This window comes from Erinaceus europaeus, chromosome 3, assembly GCF_950295315.1.
Source record: "Erinaceus europaeus chromosome 3, mEriEur2.1, whole genome shotgun sequence".
In the NCBI taxonomy this organism is placed as follows: Eukaryota; Metazoa; Chordata; class Mammalia; order Eulipotyphla; family Erinaceidae; genus Erinaceus; species Erinaceus europaeus.
In genome coordinates, this window is record NC_080164.1 from 17,828,696 (window position 1) to 17,851,280 (window position 22,585).

General features: G+C 43.6%; 1 protein-coding gene across 6 annotated transcripts in view; it reads left to right on the forward strand.

Moving 5' to 3' along the window:
- The first annotated feature begins 29 nt into the window (after window positions 1–29).
- Window positions 30–22,585, forward strand: part of ZNF512 (zinc finger protein 512) — a 45,861-nt gene continuing 23,305 nt past the window's right edge. For 2 of the 6 annotated variants that reach the window (XM_060186756.1, XM_060186758.1), the window contains exons 1-2: window positions 72–160; window positions 691–749. In XM_060186756.1, coding sequence (XP_060042739.1) covers window positions 131–160; window positions 691–749 — 89 coding nt within the window. In that variant the 5' untranslated portion in view covers window positions 72–130. Of the gene's footprint in view, window positions 161–690; window positions 750–22,585 lie in introns of all 6 variants that reach the window. The other 4 variants (XM_060186760.1, XM_060186761.1, XM_060186759.1 and 1 more) reach the window with 3 other exon arrangements.

Consider the following 22,585-nt stretch of genomic DNA (forward strand, 5'->3'; position numbering starts at 1 on the left):
CGGGCGGAAGTCGCCATCCTCCCTCGGGCCCGCAGCGCCGCCTCTACATCCGGGAACCGAAAGGCGAGCGGAAGTGGCGTCGGTGTGGCCGGAGCCCTGGGTTGGAGTGGTTAGGCGTGGAGAGGGAGTGATGACTTCCAGGCTCGGTGCAGTCCCCGCCGTGAGTTGCTCTCGTTGACCGTTCTGCTTGCGGGGCCGCGCGGTCGAGCCCGGCGACAGGCGCTACCTCGTTTTTTTTGTCCCGGGCTCTGAGTTGGTTTCAGCAGAGCCCGTCGCAGGCCCCGCCCTTCTGGGGCCCTACCGCCGGCCCGGTTTTCCCTCCCCGCATCACTTAGCCTCGGCCCGACCCCACCCCCTTGGACCCAGTGCCTCGCCAGACTGCCATTTCGCTGCTCAGCCTCCGACACCCGGGTGTCCCCCCACCCGTTGTTCTCTGTCTTCGCCCCCTCTTCTTCTCCCCAGCCTCTGTGTGAAATCTGCCTTTTGAGGATGGGGGAACTGAAGGTTCCGGGGTTGTCACCTGCCTTGACCCAGTCGCAAGATGGGAGGGCGCCCTTTGCCTAAAACGTCGTGCCTCCTTCCCCTCCGAGGGCGTGCCCCCCTCCCGGGAGAGCTATCTCTTACTGGGGCCAGTGGGGGCTTCGTGTTTTTGTGGCCCGGGCACTCACGCCTGTGCTTGCGATTCGCTAGACTCCGGGACCCACGGCTTTTAAGCAGCAGAGGAGCTCGAGGATCGTGGGAGCTAAGAAGTAAGTGAGGCTTTTCTCGGGGCCATTGATCATTGTGTCCCCGAGTGCTGTCCGGAGAACTTCTGTGCCCTGCCTCCGCCCCTGGCACTCCCGGCCACTGGCCACCGGTGGCTTTTGAGCACTTGGAAACGTGGTGGAGGAATTGCATTTCGAGTTGCATTTTCGTGCCTTTCAGTTTTCCAAGCCACCTGTAGCTAATGGCTACCTGATTGAGCAATGAAGGTTTAAAGCCTCGAGTGGGGGAGAGAGAAACCCCCCTTCCCCTCCAGAAGTTCGAATTGTAATAAAAATGGATCGTGTGACTCCGTGTAGCCTTGCCTTTCTTCAGACATCAAGTGCATACACCTGAATACATTGGTGAAATGGGAAGAGCGGATTCAAATGACTGTCGAAGTCCTTGAATTTTCAAACCACTGGGCTTCAAGACAGGCTTATTTTGTATACTGAGTATGCTGAGCCTTTCTATGCTAATAATACAAAGAAGATTTCTGTTGTGTAGATCTTCCTTGGGAGGTGATTAACTCATCCTGATAACGTTTAATATATATCTGCTGTGTGCTAAGGGGAATTTAGTGTTGTCTTGGGGAGAGAAAGTGGAAGGGTATGGTGGTAGGTCAGATCACTCCTAAATAGAAGTGAAAGTCACGGAGTGTTGAAATTAGCGAGAATTGTTTTCCCAGAAGAAAGGAATGTGAACCAATAAAAAGATTTAATGAGATAGCAAATGGATTAAATTATTAATAAAAGCCAGTAAATTAATGCATATTAGAAAAGACCTAATTGACACCACATGCTCTTAAGTTTAGTATGACTAAGAAACATGAAAAGTAAGAGACCAGGGATTTTGAATAGCTTTACTTCCCCCAAAAAATATTAATAAAGAGAATTGGGACGGCCATTGCCACACTCAATTATGCACAAGGACTGAGCCCTCAACCCCCACCTGCAGTGGGGAAGCTTCAAAGCTGTGAAGCAGGTCTGCAGGTGTCTCTTCCCCCCCCACACACACACAGTATTTCCCTCTCCCCTCTCAATTTCCTCTCTATCCTCTAACAAAATAGAGGGGGGAAAGAGAAGGGGGTCATGGCTGCCAGGTGTAGTGGATTCCTAGTGTAGGCACCAGTCCCAGAGACAACACTGGAGACAAAAAAAAAGGGGGGGGGGAAGGATCAAAGCATCACTGGCTGCAATGCCAGGGATCAGGTTTGGAATTTCACACCTGAGAGTCCAGTGCTTTATCCACTGCACCATCTCAGGGAACACACAGCTAGTAATTGTCTTAAAATGCATAAAGATGAAGAATGAATCCTCACCCATGAAATGAATCAGAATCATTGGAATGAGGGTGTCCGAATTATTACTTTAAACTGGCTTAACTAGGTTTGCGAAGCAGCAGTGACATGTGAGAGTGGAAGGGAGTGAAGAATGACTCTACTGAGGAACTCAGCTTGTAAAGGCTCCAAAGGAAACTCAGATGAACTAGTATACTTTTTTTTTTTTTTGCAGAAAGAATCTTTTTTATTTTAAAATAAGCAGAGCAGTTTGTCTTCCTCAATTATTAAATATGATGCTCTTATCAAAACTCATACTAGTATACTTTACTAATGATGCACCTAGAAACTGTTTTGCTGTGGGGGGGAGATAGCATAGTGATTATGCAAAAGACTTACATGCCTGATGTTCCAATGTCACAGGTTCAATCCTCTGTACCACTATAAGTCAGAACAATGCAAAAAAAAAAAAAAAAGAATGTTTTGCTTCCCCTTGTAGCCCTTTCCTCCCTCTTCTCTTGTCCCTAGACACCTCTGACTTTTTTTTTTTAACAGATGTATTTATTTACTTATTTATTTCAAAGAAAAATTTCATTGCCACCAGGCCTCTTGCTGGGGCTTGGTGCTTGCACAATGAATCCACCACTCCTGGTGACCCCTTCCTTCCATTCTTCCTTTCTCTCTCTCCTTCTCGAATCCTTTCTCTTGCTTCTCCTTCTCCTTCTCCTCTTCTTCCCCTCCTTTGTTTCTTACTTTCTATTTTGAACTTTGGATGGAAAGGAATTGAAAGACCCTTGTAGCACTGCTTCCTTATTTGTGCAGCTTCTTCCCCCCTGCAGGTGGGGCCCAGGGGTTTGAACCCAGTCCTTGTGCATAGTAACATATGCGCTCTAGCAGGTGTGCCACTGCCCAGCTCTGAGGTCTTTCTTTTTCTTTTTTAAATTTTTTAAACATTACTTAATTTTTGATAGAGACATCCAGAAATCGAGAGGGAAGGGAGGATATAGAAACGGAGAGAGACAGACACCTGCAGCACTGCTTCACTTGTGAAGCTATCCCCCTGCAGGTGGGGACTGGGGGCTTGAACCCAGGTCCAGGTACACTCAACCAGATGCGCCACCACCCAGCCCCGATTTGTTTATTTCTTAATGAGAGAGAACTAGAGCATCACTCTGGCTTACATGTTGCTGGGAATTGAACTCAGGACCTCATGCTTGAAGGCCCAACACTTTATTTATATGGTGCCACCTCCTGGGCTGTAGACTTGTCCTACATCATTTAGTGTGTTGGCTCTTTTGCATTTATTTCACTAATGTTTTTGGATTTCTGTGTGAGTGGGGAGCTGTAGTTCTGCGCGTGAGTGCTTTCACTGCTCCCTTTTTTTTCATGTAGAGAGAGGGGCATTCTGTCACCAGCCCGGCCCTGATTGCTCTGGCGCTTCTTCCCGTGTGCTGCCGGGACCTGAGCTGGAGATGAGTCTGTGACGGGCCATGGTGTTCTGTCTAGTAGCTGATCTCTGGCTCTAAAGTAGTTTTTATTCTTGAGCTTTTATTGTGGTTTAATTTGCATTTTTCTAATGAATAATGATGTAGAAAATCTGTTCATGTGCTAGTTGAACCATTGATGTATCAACTTTTGGAAAATGTCTATTCATATCTTTCCCCACTCGCAAAAAAAAAAAAAAATGTAGTTTTAGGATTGAATTTTAGTCATAAGAAAATAGATTCTGATTACAATTTTCTTGCTTGTTTGGTCTTCAATATTTCCTCCCAATCTTTGATTTGAATTTCATTTTCTTTCTTTCTTAGGAAAATATGGGGAGAGAGAGGGTGGGGTAGATTGCATAGTGGTTATGCACACAGACTCATGCTGAGGCTCTGAGGTCGTTGGTTCAGTGTGTGTCGTGTCCTGTTGTTCCCCCCACCCCCATCATAAGCCCGAGCTGAGCAACGCTCCGGTAAAAAAAAGGGGGGGGAGGGGAAAAGAGAGAGGCAGAGGCTATAGAAACTACAGCACAGGGGCTGGGTGGTGGCGTACCTGGTTGAGCGCACGTTACAATGCCCATGGACCCAGGTTCGAGCCCCCTGTCCCCACCTGCAGGGGGAATGCTTTGCAAGTGGTGAAGCAGTGTTGCAGGTGTCTCTCTCTCTCCCTCTCTATCACCCCATTCATTCCCTCTCGATTTCTGGCTGTCTCTATCAGTAAATAAAATAAAGACAATAAAAAAATTAAAAAAGAAAAGAAACTGCAGCACAGAAGCTTCCTTTAATGGAGTGGGGACCCAGCTTGAGCCCTAGTTGCACACAAATCAAAGCAGTGCGCTGTCTGAAGGAACTATTTTATATTTGGTTAAAATGAGTATCTCATATTTTGTTAAAGGTTTTATTTATTTGTTTGTTTGTTTATGGGGGAGAGACCGAGAACTTTGCTCTGGCACATGCAGTGGTGAGGACTGAGCTGTGGACCTTATGTTTGAAAGTTCGATGTTTTATCCACTGCACCACTTTCCAGGCTGCTTGCTCTCTCTCTCTCTCTCTTTTTTCTTTCTTTGCTTCTCTCTCATTTCTTTCTTCCTTCCTCTCTCTCTCTGTCTTTCAACTTATTCACTTAGCACTCTGAGAGGTGGCACGGTAGATTAAGCATTGAACTCTGAAGCATGGCGTCCCAAGTTTGATATCTGATGGTATTGCAATACCAGAGCAATGCTCTGATTTTCTCTTTCTTTCTCAATAAATAACTCCTTTTTATAAAAGAAATATTATCCACAAAGATCTCATAAGTGTTACAGGTTTGAGTTTAAGTTATTTGTATGGGGGTGGGGGAGGTTAAAGGTTTAGAGTGCAGTTGTTAACACACGGGTACAATCTCTCATCTCTCCTGGAATGTTTCTGCAGAACACTCACATCCACAACTCCATCATGCAACGGGACCCCAAGTTTCTCTTCACTCCCCCCTCCCTCCCAGAGTCCTTTGCTTTGGTTTAATATACTCTACCCACTCCCAAGTTTCTCTTTGTATTTTCTCTTTCCTTTTTTTTTTTTTTTTAAGTCTCTAATTAATAGCGATTTACAAGATTGTGAGATTTCTGGGGGTATGATCCCACACTGCGCCCACCACCAAAGTTCTGTGTTCCTGCTCTCCTCCCAACAGTAACTACCATAGTGCTCATAAAGTCTTTTTTGTTTTTTTTTTAAGATTTATTTCTGTTACATGAGAGGAAGTTTCACACGAGACAGGGTAAAAGAGAGGTAGAAGTCAGAGCACCACTCTGGCGCACGGGGACACAGGGATGGAGCTGGGACCGCAGACATGCAAGTCTAGTGCTCTGCCAGCCAAGCTTTCCTCCCCCAGATACCGCTGAGTCACATAGCGCTCATTTTTGTGTGTGCTATACCGTGGGGTCAGTGTTAATTATTATTATTATTGCCAGTGGCAAACGCTAGAAGAAGAAGATTATTGCCAGTAAGTGTTTCTTTTTTAATACTTTATTTTGGATAGAGGCAGAAAAGTTGAGAGGGAAAGGGGAGTTAGAGAGGGAGACAGAGAGGGTGGGCGGTGACACACCAGGAACCACTTAAAGATCCCAGTTTGAGTCCCCAGCTCCCCACCTACAAGGTGGAGGGTCACTTCATGAGCGGTGAAGCAGGTCTGCAGGTATCTGTCTTTCTCTCCCCCTGTCAGTCTTCCTATCCCCTCTCAGTTTCTCTCTGTCCTCTCCAATAAATAAATTAATTAAATAAATGGAAAAATTGGCCATCAAAGCAGTGGATTCTTAGTGCAGGCACCAAGCCCTAGCATTAACCCTAGAGGCAAAAAAAAAAGAGAGAGGAAGAGACCCCTGCTGCAGACCTGCTTTATACCACTTGTGAAACTTACTCCCTGCAGATGGGGACTGAGCCTTGAACGCAGGTCCTTGACCACTGTAATGTGTGTACTACCAAGTACAGTACTCCCCATAAATGTTTCTTAATTGAGGTAGACTTGCTTTATTTATTTGTTTGTATCACGAGCATTTTGCTTAGGCTTCAAGCCTGCATAATTCCACTGCTTCCAGTGGGCAACTCTGCTCTCCCCACCCCATGGAGGATGGGTGATAGAGAGACAGGGAGAGACATCACAGCATATCTCCACCACTTAGGAAGCTTCCTCTTTGAACTCAGGAGACGGCATAATGGATCTGCAGAAGACTTTCATGCTTGAGACTCTTAGGTCCCAGGTTCAGTTCCTAGCACTAACATAAGCCAGGATTGAGCAGTGCTTTAGTCTGTCTGTCTTTTCCATCTCTCTCTCTTTCACTAAAAGTAGTTAAGTAATAAAATAAACTATTTTTTAAAGAAGGAGCTTCCTCCTTGCATAGTGCTCCCATATGGTGGCCAGACCAGTTCCTTGTGCATGGGGGGGAAGTGTGTGTTCTACCAGCTGAGCTAGCCTTTTTTTTTTTCTTCAGGTGTATATCATTGAAAAATTAACTATGTAAGTTGTTGAAAGATTTTTCTTATTCAGTGACCATTGTAAAAGAAAACATCAGTTAAACATATATATTTTTTTTCCCAAAGTAATGCATTAATTGTATTCTATAAGCTTTGATTCCTGTATTTTGGTTGTTATTCACTTCAAATACTTTTGAATTGTCCTTATGACTTCTTTCAGTTTTCTTTTTTTTTTTTTCAGCACCATACAGCTCTGGCTATTGGTGATGCAAGAAATTGAACTTGAACCTTGTGATTTTATTTTGAATTATGAGTTGTTTAGAAGTAGATCACGTGTGCAAAGTGCAAGGACCGGCGTAAGCATCCTGGTTCGAGCTCCCGGCTCCCCACCTGCAGGGGAGTCGCTTCACAGGCAGTGAAGCAGGTCTTCAGGTGTCTGTCTTTCTCTCCCCTCTCTGTCTTCCCCTCCTCTCTCCATTTCTCTCTGTCCTATCCAACAACGACGACATCAATAACAACAACAATAATAACTACAGCAATAAAACAACAAGGGCAACAAAACAGAATAAATAAATCAACAAATAAGAAGTAGATCACTTAATTTCCAGATAATTAGACACCCCCCCCCCCATGCGCGTGTGCCTTGTACAGGTGGGGAGTGGGGCTCAAACTCAGGCACTTGTGCCACTGCCTCGCCCCTTCCAGATATTTTTTTAAAACTTTAGATAGCTTTTTGTTGTTGTTTTCTTGACCTTAAAGTCTTTGGGCTCATGTATGATTTTGTCTTGGTGAAAATACAAAAGTTCACTGGAGAAGAATGCTGTCCTGAAGTTGCTGGGCATGTGTAAATGCCAACTAGAGCAAAGTGACTAATAGTAAAGTTTAGAAACACTTTGTATTTATCTTTGGTCTATCAGTTCCTGAGAGGAGAGCTTAAAGTTTTCTACTTGTGGAATTGTCTGTTTCCCCTTTTTGTTTTCTCAGTTTGGCTTTGTGTTTTGAGTATTATTAGACACTAATAATGGGTAATTATCTGTCTGATGATTTGTTCCTTTTTATTGTTTCATTATGAGGTGTCTTTTTTTTTTTCCTTGGTTACCATGGGGCCTTCTCTGTTCCAGGTAGACTTTTTAAGATAGGCAGACAGAAACCACAGCACTGAAGCTTCTTAACCACTGAGCTATCTTGCCATCCTGAAGTGTCCTTTTTTGCCTTTATTAACTTTCTTTCTTTCTCTCACACTGCTAAGTCATCTTTATCTTGAAGTCAGTTTCATCTGAAATTTTACTTTATTTACTATTGGATAAAGACAGAGAAACCAAGAGGAGAGGGAGGAATAGAGAGGGGAAGAGAGAGAGACACCTACAAGCCCTGCTTCACCACTCATGAAGCTTTCCCCTTGCAGGTGGGGACCAGGGGCTTGAACCTAGGTCCTTGTGCACTATAATGTGTGCACTTAACCAGATGTGCCACTTCCTGCCCCCTTCATTTGATTTTTTTTTTTTTAAGATAGTGACAGAGAGGCAGAGAGAGTAAAAGAGACCACACGACCAAAGCTTCCTCATGCAGTGGCTGGGAATGAGCTTGGGTTGAGGCAAAGCTACGTACTGTCCAAGTGAGCTAATTTTTTTTTAACTTTTTTTTTATTTTTTATTTTTATTTTTTTAATCTTTTTTTTTTTTTTCCTCCAGGGTTATTGCTGGGCTTGGTGCCTGCACCATGAATCCACTGCTCCTGGAGGCCATTTTTCCCCCTTTTTGTTGCCCTAGTTGTTGCAGCCTCGTTGCGGTTATTATTGCCATTGTTGACGTTGCTTTGTTGTTGGATAGGACAGAGAGAAATGGATAGAGGAGGGGAAGACAGAGAGAGGGGAGAGAAAGATAGACACCTGTGAACACCTGCAGGTGGGGAGCCGGGGTTCGAACCGGGATCCTTATGCCGGTCCTTGTGCTTTGCGCCACCTGCGCTTAAGCCAAGTGAGCTATTTTGCAGGCACAGTTTTATCTGATATTAGACAGTCCAGTCCATCCCTCTTGTGTTTCCTGACCACATGGCATACATTTACTCCCAATTTATGTGTTTTAATATTTAAAGTGTGTCTCCTGTAGGCAGCATGTAGGGGAAGGGCTCTGGGGAAGCGGAGCTCCAAGACACATTGGTGGGGTTGTCTGTCCAGGGAAGTCTGGTCAGCATCCTGCTAGCATCTGGAACCTGGTGGCTGAAAAGAGATTTAACATACAAAGCCAAACAAATTGTTGACCAATCATGGACCTGAAGGCTGGAATAGTACAGATGAAGAGTTGGGAGGCCCTCCATTTTGTACATAGCTAGTAGGCATATTTTAGTTATATTCCAAAGGGCCTGTGGCTATACTAGTTTTTTTTTTTCCCCCTGAGCCTGAAATCTCTGCCCTGTTTTTTTTTTTTTTTCTCTATAATTTCTTTGAATGCTCTCTATACCATCTCTTTAAATAATCCTCTAGGAAATACACTATGCATACTTAACCCTTCCACAGCCCACTGAGTTAGTATCCTACTACCTCACTTAAATATAGAAGTCCCATAATCATAAAGATTTCTTTAAACCCCTGCATGGTAAGCATTATGTTGTAATGTATTTATGCTACCTCTACATATTGAACAGTAAAGACGTGAGGGACAACTGCCACAAAGTTTCACTCTTATGTGGGATATAGAGAATTGAAACACATGAATTTACCAGAAAGAAAAAATAGCAACCTGTCTCTTAAGACTTTGAGAGAACTATGATGGTTATCGTTGGGAATAGGGTAGAACTATAGCCATGTAATCTTACAATCTCATAAATCACAATTAAGCCACTAATAAAAAATAAATAGAAACAAGAAAACAGTCAGTTTTGAACAGTTTTTATCCTGTTGAGCTCTTTGAATTTTTCATTAAACTTGGAGGGTATTTTCACTACTTGTTTTTACAAATGCAGTTTTCCTTCAGTCTCCTCTCTGGGATTACAACTACCCTTAAGTGAGGCTTTTAACTTTGATCCACAGGTGGTGGTTGGAGGGGAGGGGTCATGTAGGCCATGACTTTTGTTCAGTTTTTTTTCTTTGTTCATATTGCTTTTTATTTTTAATCTCTAGGGCTTTACTGCTCTGACTTTCAGACAAAAAGAGAGACAGCTACAGAGAGCCATAGACAGGGGAAAAGTTACCACAACACTGGAGCTTCCCCTACTAGGGGCTAGAACTTGAACCTTGGTTGCCAACATTGCAAAGCAGGCACACTCCCAGGTGAGCATCTTGCTGGCTCTGGATAAATTATGTTGTTCTGTGTTCAAGTTCATAGACTCTTTCCTTTGTTGTCTCCATTCTGTTACTGATCCCACCTAGTGAGTTTTAATTTCAGACTGTGCTTTTCATGTCTAATATTTCTGTTGGTTCTTTTTGCATATTTTCTTTCTTTGCTGATAATTCCTACCTTTTTCTTTATTTCAGATTTTTCCCCCTTTGTTTCATAGAACACTGGCTTAAAGTCTTAGATATCCTAATATTTGGATGACTTTGTCTATGACCTCTGTTTCTTTGTGAATGTTCACATTTGTGTATGGTCATACCACCCTGAACACATCTGATCTTGTCTGAGAATGTTCACATTTTTGTGGTCCTTTGCACATCTCATTGTTTTGGAATTTATTCTCAAGATTGTCTCTTAATTTGTGCAGACATTGGACATTTTTAGAATCTTTTGAGGAATGTTTCTGTTTTCACTGTTGCAGGTAACTTGCTTAGGTTGAGATGGTAAGTTCTCTTTTGCCTTCTTGAAAGCATTAGTTTAAATTCAGTTCCAGTTTTTGGGTCCTTGCTATGATGGCTTAGGTATGTCTATACATAAGTAGCTCAGAGGTCAGGCTGAGACTTTTTCAAATCATGTTCCAGTTCTCAAAGCTTTTGCTCTTGGCTTGTGTGCTTCATACACATATAACTCACGGTAAGTTATGACGAGTATGTGTTTATGTGGAATTTCAGCATCAGGTGCTTTACCCACTTGCTTTCTCCATGGTTCCTTCACATTCTCTGTCTGTGGAGCCCACTGTTCTGGTTCCTCTGGTCAGAAAGATGGAATTCCCATTTGCATTTAGGTTACCCATGCTAACCTGCAAATGAGGCCCTAGCTTTTTTTTTTTGGCAAAACTACAGGTGGAAAGGAAAATAACTGCAAAATAACTCAAAATAATTTTCACTTCTGCCAGTATTGGATACTCTACAATTTGTGTGCTCTTGCTTACTTTTCAGAGTCCAGAGTTGTTAATTGTTGACTATAGGCAGTGACACTTTCATGGGCATGTCCCACTATGTCCATTGCTTTCATCTTTCTTTAACTATTTTTTGAAGACATATTTATTAATGAGGAAAGGGGTAGGGGAAGAGAGAGAGAACATCAGAGCCTCAGTCTGACATATTTGTTGATGGGGATTGAACTTGTTACCTCATGTATGAGAGTTGAAAGCCCTATCCACTGCACTGCTCCTTAGTCCAGTTTTTCTTTTCACTGCCCCCATTGCCACCTCATTTCTCCCAAAGACAACCATGTTCTACATTGATTGTGATCCTTAAATATTATGAGTCCTTGTAAGATAGTATACCCTGTTTTACCAGTGTATTTGTTTTTTAATTTACTGAATTGACATTGTAGTATAATTTTTTAAAATTTTCTAATAATCTATTTATTAGATAGAGACAGCCAGAAATTGAGAGGGAAATGGGAGACAGAGAGACACTTGCAGCCCTGTTTCACCACTCACAAAGCTTTCCCCCTGCAGGTGGGGACCAGGGGCTTAAACATGTGCATTGTAACATGTACACTCAACCTGGTATGCCACCACACGGCCCCTGTACTATAGATCTTGTTTCATTTCTTTTACATTCAATAATATGTTCTTCAGTAATGTTTGTTTCTTTATGCACAGAAGTGGTTTATTGCTTCTTAGAACAATATAGTATACCATACTGTATATTTTTCTATGAAAGGTCAACTGTGTTTATTCTATCTCCCTACAGCCACAAACTTATTTATTTATTGCCTCTAGGGTTATCGCTGGGGTTCGGTGCTTGCATTACGAATGCACTGCTCCTGGAGGCTATTTTTCCTACCTTTCTTTGTTGTTATTGTTGATGTCATTGTTGTTATTGTAGAATAGGACAGAGAGAAATCAAGAGAAGAGGGGAAGACAGAAAGGAGGAGAGAAAGATAGACACCTGCAGACCTGCTTCACTGCTTGTGAAGTGACCCCCCTGCATGTGGGGAACTGGGGGCTCAAACTGGGTTCCTTATGCTGGTCCTTGCACTTTGCACCGTGTGCACTTAACCTAGTGCGTCACCTTTTGGCCCCTGTCTTTCATTTTTACCAGCACTCTTTTTAAAATGCTTGAGTCTTCTGGCTTTCATCTCTACTCAAAAAGCCTTGTTCACATCTTCATCACCTCTTGTCTATACTACAAAACAAACAAAACAAGAAAATTAAAATATGGTCAACTAGGAATACCAAAGGAAAACACTGGGACCTCAACAGGACAGACTGGAACAACTTCAGGAACCTACCAAATCACCAGTGAGTGCAAACACATGTGGCTTGTGGACAGAGAAGAGCCTAGGGAGAGATTAAGTGGCTGGTAACAGTCTGGCAGTTTACCAGTTAAGACACCATCTCAAGTCTGTTTCACCAACAAAAAGAAGGCTGAAGGGAGGAGAGGACTCCCTGGAAACTCACCAAGTGCAACTCTGAGTCTCCATTGCTACTGCCCTCAGAATCTGGAGCAGTGGCAGGGAGGCCCTGTGTTGACACCAGGGGACAGAGAACTAACCAGGAAACTCAGGAGAAGATCTGTAAATCCGTGGCCTAGTGGTGGGGCTGTGAAAGTCTCTTTGCATAACCACTGGATTATCTCTGCCCCATCCTACTTTATCTCTTGATCAGGAGTCAGTGATTAATCTAAAAAGCCTACTTATAGTTTAAAAGCCTACTTATAGTTTAAAAGCCCTCAGGCTCCCATAGCCTACAGGGAAGAAAAAGAACAAAAGAAGCTTTTAAGCCACTGAGTTCCAACTCAGGGATTAAAATAATATTGAAACAATTGTCAATTTCCACAACTGTGAACTCTTTAATTACCTTACTTAGACACAAGTCAATCCAGGCAAGAGTGATCAGTAATTTGAAAAGTACTGAGAGAGGGACCTCATAGCATACTATATAAAATGGTTAAACCAAATTTTATCAAGTGGGTCTTTCCATTTGACTTTAATAGCTGGGAGGGTGGGTGGTGTTTGCCAATGAAGAATTATAGGAGGTTGGTCTGAGTTTTTGTAAATATTAAAGAGATTTAATGTAGTTAAGGCTTTTGCCAGCTGGATATTAGGGGGGTACATTTCCCCTTTTTCTTTATTTAATTGAGCCTTAAGAGTTTGATGGGCCCTCTCAACAATGCCTTGTCCCTGTGGATTATACGGAATGCCTTTAGTATGAGTAATGTTCCAGAGGGAACAAAAATCTTTAAATTGTTTGCTGGTAAAAGCAGGTCCATTATCCGTTTTAAGTTGAAGAGGTAAGCCCATTACAGCAAAACAGGAGAGCATATGGCTTATAAGCTTTTTTGAGTTTTCTCCAGTTTGAGCTGTAGCCCACATAAACTTAGAGAAGGTATCAATTGAGACAAACACATATTTTTGTTTGCCAAAGTTAGGTATGTGGGTAACATCAATTTGCCAAAGAGCGTTGGCTTTTAAACCTCGAGGATTAACCCCTAGAGTCTGAATAGCAGGTGTTTTGATTAGACCTGCACAGGAGGAACATGTAGCAAGAATACGTTTTAACTGTGGCAGAGGAATATCAGGAAATCAAGCTCGAAGACCTTTAAGATTAACATGGGTTAGGGAATGAAAGTCAGCAGGATTAGAGACAGAGGCTAGGAGAATTCCTGTGGAGGCAAGGCGGTCAGCTGCAGCATTCCCTTCGGACAGGGGACCAGGAAGAGGGCTGTGGGAACGTAGGTGCTGAACATACAGTGGATGGGTTCGAGAACAGAGCATAGAGGCAATTTGAATTAAAAGAGGAGAAAGTGGGTTGTCATCAATTCTTACATAAGATCGAGCAAGCCATGGAAGTAAGTTAACAGTATACACACTGTCAGAAAAAAGGTTGAAGGATTCTGGTACAGCTTTTAATGCAAGGAAAACAGCATAAAGTTCTTTGTACTGAGGGGAATTATCAGGAAGTTCAGTAAAGAGAGGTTTGGGGTATTGCTGGTCTGGATAATATATAAGGGCAGCAGCTCCCTTTTTTCCACCATCAGTGAACACTGTAGGAGCAGAGGGGATGGGATCTCGAGAGAAAAGTTTAGGTACCAGTAGAGGCAACAGAGGTAAAGAAGGTATCAAATTATTGGAGGGAAAATGATTATCTAATTGTCCTGGAAAACCCATTAAACTTATGGCAAAACGAGAATGGTGGCGTATGAGCCATTCTGTATCAGTGAGAGAAAAGGGAAGAATGATTGAATCTGGTTCCCTTCCTAAGACATGAACCGATCTGTTTCTTCCTTGGCGAACCATAAATGCTAAGGCATCAATCTCGGTAAGGAGTCTTGGAGCTCCACCTACTGGCGTATGAAGCCATTCGAGAACGCCATGTTTCTGCCACAATGCCCCCACTACCGTGGGGGTGGAGTTAAAGATTAGAAGATTTACTGGAGAGGAGGGGGAGAATCGAACGAGGTGCATGTCCTGGAGAGCCTGGTTAACTTTTTCCAGAGCCAAGGATGCTTCGGGGGTTAACATACGCTTTGAGGAGGGCTGTTTGTTTCCTTTTAACAGATCGAACAGTGGTTGCAGGCAGCTCGTAGGCAGATAAAGATACTGCCTAGGCCAATTCAAATTTCCAAGAAAACTTTGTAAAGAAGCAAGAGTGAGATTAGAAGGAAAAGTAACACAAGGTTTTAAAGGACGAATCTGCGTTAGGGAAATCTCTGAGCCTAAGAAAGATATTGGAGGGATTAGCTGTATCTTCTCAGGAGCTACATTAAGTCCACTTCTCTTTAAGGCAGGGATTAGAAAATCACGTAGGGCGGAGAGATCTGTATCTAATTCTCCCCATATTAACACGTCATCCATATAATGAAAAACCTTAAGGCCCTTATGAATATATGGAAAAAGGGCAGATTTAACAACCTCTTGACAAATAGTAGGACTATTAGCCATGCCCTGGGGCAGTACCACCCATTCAAATCTATCGGCAGGGCTGGCATTATTAATAGAAGGAACAGAGCAAAACGTTTACAATCTTGTGGGTGTAAGGGAATAGAGAAAAAACAATCCTGTATATCAATAGCTATGATTGGAATTCCTGTGGGAATTGCGGAAGCAAGAGGCAAACCCCTTTGGGGGGAGCCCCAAACCTGCATGGTTTTATTAACTACACGAAGATCTTGGAGGAGGCGCCATTTTCCTGAGCGCTTTTTAATTACAAAGACTGGAGTATTCCATGGGCTCCGAGAATGACGAATGTGTCCCAAAGATAACTGCTCTTGGACGAGTTTTTTAAAAATTTCTAGCTTCTCCCTAGGCAAAGGCCACTGTTCCACCCAGACAGGCTCATTAGAAAGCCAATCTAAGCGGGGAGTTCTGTTACGAACAGTGGCAGTTAGTATTGGGGGTGCTGGTTGGGTCTAGCAGTCTCACAGGAGTGAGTGTGGTGTCCTGCAGAGGTGTCTGAGGATATCACTACATCTAAAGATTCCAGCAAGTCTCTTCCCAATAAATTGGTGCTTATATCAGCTATTAAAGGCTGAAAGCATCCGGTAGTCCCTTCTGGATCTTCCCACACAAGGGAATCTCGTGTGCGGAATGCCTGAGTCAATCCTCCAACACCATGTAAGCGTGGTCCTGGGAGGAGTTCCCAACTCTGGGGAACCTCTGCTTGTCTTAATATTGTCTTATCTGCTCCCGTGTCAATCAAACATTTAAAAGGAATATTACCAATCTTTACTGTCATAGTTGGGTGACCCCTTTCTAAAACAGGGGTGGTCCATAAAATCTCAGGCTCTGAATTCGAGCTGTTCTCTTGCTCCAGCCGGTTATTTCTATGCTGGAAGTTCCCACATACCGCGGGTTCCTCCTTCTGCTCACCCTCTGTTATTGTTACTTGGCGTGGTGGGTGTAGCGATGGATTGGGTCCCAAGCTGGGCTTCTGTTTGTGGAAGAAGAGCACAGCACCAAGCGGGCGACCTGCTTCCTTCCCTCTTGGGGGCAGGGCTAAGGGAAGCCCCATACCTAGTTTAAATCCCTGTTTACATTTGGCAGAGGCGTGCCGTTCCTATGGAACCTTGACCAACAATCTCTCCTCCAGTGAAATCCTTTCTGGCATCTGGGACAAGGCATTCGTGGTCTCTGATTCCCTGTCTGGAGGCGGGGTTGCCCTGATTGGAGGTGGGGTCGCCCTGACTGGAGGTGGGGTCGCCCTGACTGGAGGCGGGGTCGCAGTCTATTTTCTGGACATTGGTTACGCCAATGCCCTTGGCGACCGCACTGAAAGCAAGCTCCTTTTTGCTTATGTAAGGTAGCTGCATAGGCCTGTAACATAGGTCCTTGAAAAGAGCTTGATCTGAGATCCTGTGTAGCTAGAATCCAAGTATCTGGGTGTTCGTTTTTAAGAGTGATACAGGCCTGTCGAAAATGCGGAAGCATTCCATCCCAGACTATGGATCGCAGAAGGAGAAAACGAGCGTCAGGATTATAAATCTTCCTTTCCAAACTCGACTGGACCCTGGCAATGAATTTAGCGAGGGATTCATCAGGTTCTTGTTGCAGAGAGAGAATGGGGGCTGAGGCTGCTCCCATGGGTGGTGTTAATCGCTCCCATGCTTTTAATGCACACAGGCGTACTTGATCAAAATACCCCGCTGGAAACTTGGCTTCCGCCTGTTGAATCCCTGTTTCTAATTGGCCTGTTCCAAACAATGCATCAAAATTACCCTCTGGCTGATTTTGAATATTTTTCCGCGATTGTTGTAAACATTCGTCACGAAAGAATGCCTCCCATTGCAGGAAGAGGGGGCCTGGGAGCGTAGCACGAGTCACATCTCTCCAATCTTGAGGGGTATTAAGGTTCTGAAGCAGGCCTTGTAAAATGGACCTGGTCCATGGGGCATGAACACCGTCACCTTTGATAGCCTGGCGTAGTTCCTTCAGGTCTGTGGCGGAATATGGATTACCAGGCCTGAGGTTTTTGTCTATTGGGGGCAACATTGACCGGAAATGTGTGGACTTGCTCTGATAAGTGTGTAGCGGTAGGAGGAGTCATCGAAGTGGAAGCTTCTGGACAAGTGGCCGAAGAAATGGTTTTGGAGGCTATAGGAGAATTCGGACATGTGTCTATCAAAACGGGTGGGTGAAGAAGCAGCCGTGGAGGCAGCAGGAGGTTCCGGACACGTTTCTGCCAAAATGGGGGTGGCCGAAGAAGTGGCTGTGGAGTCCAAAGGAGAATTCGGACACGTGTCTACCAAAATAGGGGCCTCAGGGCAAGATGCCAAAATAGGGGCCTCAGGGCAAGATGCAGAGGAATTAGGGTGGGTCAAGATCACGACAGGCCTTTGCTTCTTCTTGTTTTTAAGGTGCTGGTTAAGTTCTATGATTACTTCCTTTATCTCTTTGACCTCAGCCTCTAGGTCCTTAAGCCTTTTGAGAGGTTGACCTATATATCCCTTAAAAGCTGCTATGATGATCAACAGAATATAAGGTGAAGCCCCGAGAAAAATGTCCCAGATATATAAAAATTGTATACTGGAAAAAGAATGCAGGCTTTGGAAAAGATTTTCCATGGTGGAGAGATCTCCGGAAAACAATAAGAAAGAAAAAAAATCACAGTGCCTTAACACAATATTGCAGATACCCAAAAGGTGTGTACTTATCTAAGATGTCTTCTTGTAAATCTGCTGCTTACGGGTCCCTGTTCCGGGCGCCAGATGCCGGGATAGCCTGAGGGTACTTCTTCCCGAGCTAGTGCTCTCTGGGTTGGAGAGAACTCAACTGGAGCTGATCTAGGCTGCTGTGTGGGAGAGGGATCAGGAACTCATGCTGCACCAACTTCCGCAGGAGATACACTCTGGAACTCTCGGAGTCGGAAAGCAATTTCCAAGTGTCTTTAATCAGAAGAGCAGCTGTTTTTATACTCTCCAAGTAGGGTGGAAACAGGATGTGATATAGAGAGGGTGGAGAGAAAAGTGACTGGTGAAAATCAGAGTGTGACAAAGAAGGGATCAGTGTGTGACAAGGAGGGGGTGGAGCAGGAGAGAATCCTATCATAGAACCACCAATGCCCTGGAGTGCTTTATGTAAAAGTGATTTATGTAAATAGACCAAAGCTTTGGATCAGTAAAATCCCTATATAGGCATATGGTTAAGCATAAGCCAGGGGGAGATGGCAACTACCCAACAAAAAATCAGTGGCATTCCTCTATGCAAACACTAAGAAGAAGTTGAAATCCAGAAATCAATTCCTTTTACTATAGCAACAAAAACAATAAAATATCTAGGAATAAACCTAACCAAAGAAGTGAAAGACTTGTATAGTGAAAATTATGAGTCACTACTCAAGGAAATTGAAAAAGACACAAAGAAGTGGAAAGATATTCCATGTTCATGAGTTGGAAGAATTAACATCATCAAAATGAATATAATACCCAGAGCCATATACATATTTAATGCTATCCCCATCAAGACCACAAACACATTTTTTAGGAGAATAGAACAAATGCTACAAATGTTTATCTGGAACCAGAAAAGACCTAGAATTGCCAAAACAATCTTGAGAAGAAAGAACAGAACCACAGGCATCACATCCCAGATCTCAAACTGTATTATAGGGCCATTGGCATCAAAACTGCTTGGGACTGGAACATGAATAGACACACTGACCAGTGGTAGAGAATTGAGAGCCCAGAAATAAGCCTCCACACCTATGGACATCTGATCTTTGACAAAGATGCCCAGACTATTAAATGGGGAGAGCAGAGTCTCTTCAACAAATGGTGTTGCAAAAAATGGGTTAAAACATGCAGAAGAAGGGAGTCGGGCTGTAGCACAGCGGGTTAAGCGCAGGTGGCGCAAAGCACAAGGACCAGCATAAGGATCCCAGTTCGAACCCCGGCTCCCCACCTGCAGGGGAGTCACTTCACAGGCGGTGAAGAAGGTCTGCAGGTGTCTATCTTTCTCTCCTCCTCTCTGTCTTCCCCTCCTCTCTCCATTTCTCTCTGTCCTACCCAACAACGACAACAACAATAATAACTACAACAATAGAACAACAAGGGCAACAAAAGGGAATAAATAAATAAATATTAAAAAAAACATGCAGAAGAATGAAAGTGAACCACTATATTTCACCAAACACAAAAGTAAATTCCAAGTGGATCAAGGACTTGGATGTTAGACTACAAACTATCAGATATTTAGAAGAAAATAGTGGCAGAACTCTTTCCTGCATAAATTTTAAAGATATCTTCAATGAAACGAATCCAATTACAAAGTAGACTAAGGCAAGCATAATGCTATGGGACTACATCAAATTAAAGAGCTTCTGCACAGCAAAAGATACCACTACCCAAACCAAGAGACTCCTCACAGAATGGGAGAAGATCTTTACATGCCATACATCAGACAAGAGGTTAATAACCAACATATATAAAGAGCTTGCCAAACTCAACAACATGACAACAAATAACCCCATCCAAAAATGGGGGGAGGACTCGGACAGAATATTCACCACAGAAGAGATCCAAAAGGCCAAGAAACACGTGAAAAACATGCTCCAAGTCTCTGATTGTCAGATAAATGCAAATAAAGACAACAAAGAGATACCCCTTCACTCCTGTGAGAATGTCATACATTAGAAAAAGTAACAGCAGCAAATGCTGGAGAGGTTGTAGGGTCAAAGGAACCCTCCTGCACTGCTGGTGGGAATGTCAATTGGTCCAACCTTTGTGGAGAACAGTCTGGAGAACTCTCAGAAGGCTAGAAGTGGACCTACCCTATGACCCTGCAATTCCTCTCCTGGGGATGTATCCTAAGGAACTCAACACACCCATCCAAAAAGATCTGTGTACACATATGTTCTTAGCAGCACAATTTGTAATAGCCAAAACCTGGAAGCAACCCAGGTGTCCAACAACAAATGAGTGGCTGAGCAAGTTGTGGTCTATATACACAATGGAATACTACTCAGCTGTAAAAAATGGTGACTTCACCGTTTTCAGATGATCTTGGATGGACCTTGAAAATTTCATGTTAAGTGAAATAAGTCAGAAACAGAAGGATGAATATGGGATGATCTCACTCTCAGGCAGAAGTTGAAAAACAAAATCAGAAAAAGAAAAAAAAAAAAGCCCCACAAGTAGAATCTGACATGGAATTGGCGTGTAGCACCAAAGTAAAAGACTCTGGGGTGGGGGTGGGTAGGTGGGGAGAATACAGGTCCAAGAAAAATGACAGTGGGGGTGTTATTGTTATATGGATAACTGAGAAATGTTATGCATGTACAAAGTATTGTATTTACTGTCGAATGTAAAACATTAATTCCCCAATAAGAAATTAAAAAAAAAAACACCTAAAATATCATCAGTTTACAGCTGTGACTCCTTAAGTTTCCCATTCTGTTACATCACACAGACTGAAGAGACCCTATATTGACATCAAAGACCCTAAACCAGCCTCGTGACTCAGGATCAAAACTCCCCTTCACCACAACTATGACTTCTTAAGTAATTCACTTAGCCACAAGTGAGTATAGTCTAGCCTCATCAGAAGTGAGGGAAAAGGTCTCAAATACCAGAGGCTGTGTTCAGCAGCGGAGGGGCCAGTTTAATACTTAGAAAACAAAACACAAAGTCAGAGGAAGGAAAGCAGTATTTTGGGGGCCATAATCCTTGCTTTTTCTTTGAACTCTAGGAATTCTCCAAGACCATAATGCTCTTCAGCCTCTGCCAGAGGCTAGAACATCAGCAAAGAGACCCTATACTAGTGTGGTAGGACAGCGCAGCGGGTTAAGCGCTGGTGGCGCAAAGCACAAGGACCAGTGTAAGGATCCTGGTTCAAGCCCCTGCTCCCCACCTGCAGGGGAGTCACTTCACAAGTGGTGAAGCAGGTCTGCAGGTGTCTTGTCTTTCTCTCCCCCCTCTGCCTTCCCTTCCTCTCTCTATTTCTCTCTGTCCTATCCAACAACAATGACAGCAATAACAACAATAATACTAACTACTACAGTAAAACAAGGGCAACAAAAGGGAATAAATAAATAAATATTAGGGAAAAAAAAAAAGCCTCCAGGAGCAGTGTATCAGTAGTGCAGGCACCGAGCCCCAGCAATAACCTGGAGGCAAAAAACGAACAAACAAAAAACCCAACCTTATACTAACATCAAAGACTGATGACACAGGATAAAAATCTCCCTTGCCTGGGGCCAGGTGGTGGCACATCTGGCTAAGCGCTCACATTACAGTGAGCAAGGACCTGGACTCCAGCCCCTCGCCCCCTCCTGGAAGAGGAAAGCTTCATAAGTGGTGAAGCAGGTCCGCAGGAGTCCCTCTGCCTCTCTCCCTCTCTCCCTCCCCCTTCCTCTCAATTTCTCTGTCTTTACCAATAATTAATAAATAAATAATATTTTTTTTAAAAAAATCTCCCCTGCCCAACAACAAAAAAAAAAAGAAAAGAAAAAAGAAAAGAAAAAGAAACCCCTGCTAGCTTTTCTTCCTTCCCTTATTCTTCCTCAAGCCTCAAGGCTCACCTTTCTCTCAGTAACCAGACTTTCCCAAATGAGCAGTCTAAAGCAGGCCTCATACAGAGATTCCCTTAGTTCTCAAAGGGATGTGCTAGGGGTGCTTGGCCCATACATACTCTGAGACTGCAGTTCTGTGACATCCAGAGCCTCCTAAGACATTGTGTACTTAGAAAATGCTGACTGGTGTTAGACTTGGGCGTTTGGACTCAGCTGTGTTTCAGACTTCTCTGGCCAGTTTGGCTCTGACAGGATTGCTGCCCACTTCCTTCACTGCGGTAGTTAAGTATCACAGTATGTTAAGGAAGACACAGCAGCCCTGACATCATGACGTCAGAGTTAGGGAGGAAGGTAAGAGAGAAGGAGGATGGAACTTACTAGGGCCTACAAACCATTCCTTTCCTTTGTTATTCTTGGGATACCCTTTAGTTAACTGTCAGACATAGGGAGAGCTGTGATATACCCAGTTACATCCAGATTCAGGGGATCGATCGTTCATTTTACTTTTTTTGTTACCACCAAGGGTTATTGCTGGTGCTTGGTGCTGGCACTACAAATCAACTGCTCCCAGTAGCCTTTTTTTTCTTACTATTTTATTAGAAATTGAGAGGGGAGAAAGACTCTGTTGAACTGCTTCACCATGTGCAGTGCTTTCCCCTGCAGGTGGGGAACGGGCTCAACCCTGGGTCCTTGCGTATGGTAATATGTGCACTCAACCAGGTATGCCACTGCCTGGCCACTCTTTCATTGTATTTTTAAAAAAGGTATTTGTTTATTTTACTTGCCAGAACACTGCTCAGCTCTGGCTTAGGCTGGTGTAGGGGATTGAACCTAGGACTTTGGAGCCTTAGGCATGAGAGTCTTTTTGCACAACCATTATGCTATCTAAACCCCCATTGTATTTTTTTACTGTTACTCTTATTATTGTTGCTGCTGTGTCTTCACCCCTCCAGACCAACTTTTTTCAGAGAGATGGAAAAATACAGAGGGTGTCGGGTGGTAGCACCCTTGGTTAACTGCACATAGTACTAAGTGCAAGAACTCTGCGAGGAGTAGGATGGATGCTTCCTGAGGGGTGAAGCACATCTGCAGGTGTCCATCTTTCTTTCTCTCTCTATTTCCCCCTCCTCTTTCAGTTTCTCTCTGTCCTAGCCAATAGAATGGAAAAAATGGCTGCCAGGAGCAGTGGATTCATAGTGCCGGGATCAAGCCCCAGCAATAACCCTGAAGGCAAAAAAAAAGGGGGGGGGATACAGCACCAAACCTTCCCCCAGTGTGGGGGGCCAGACTCAAACCTAGGTCATGTTCATGACAAAGCAGGTGCACTGTCCAGATGAGTGTCTTA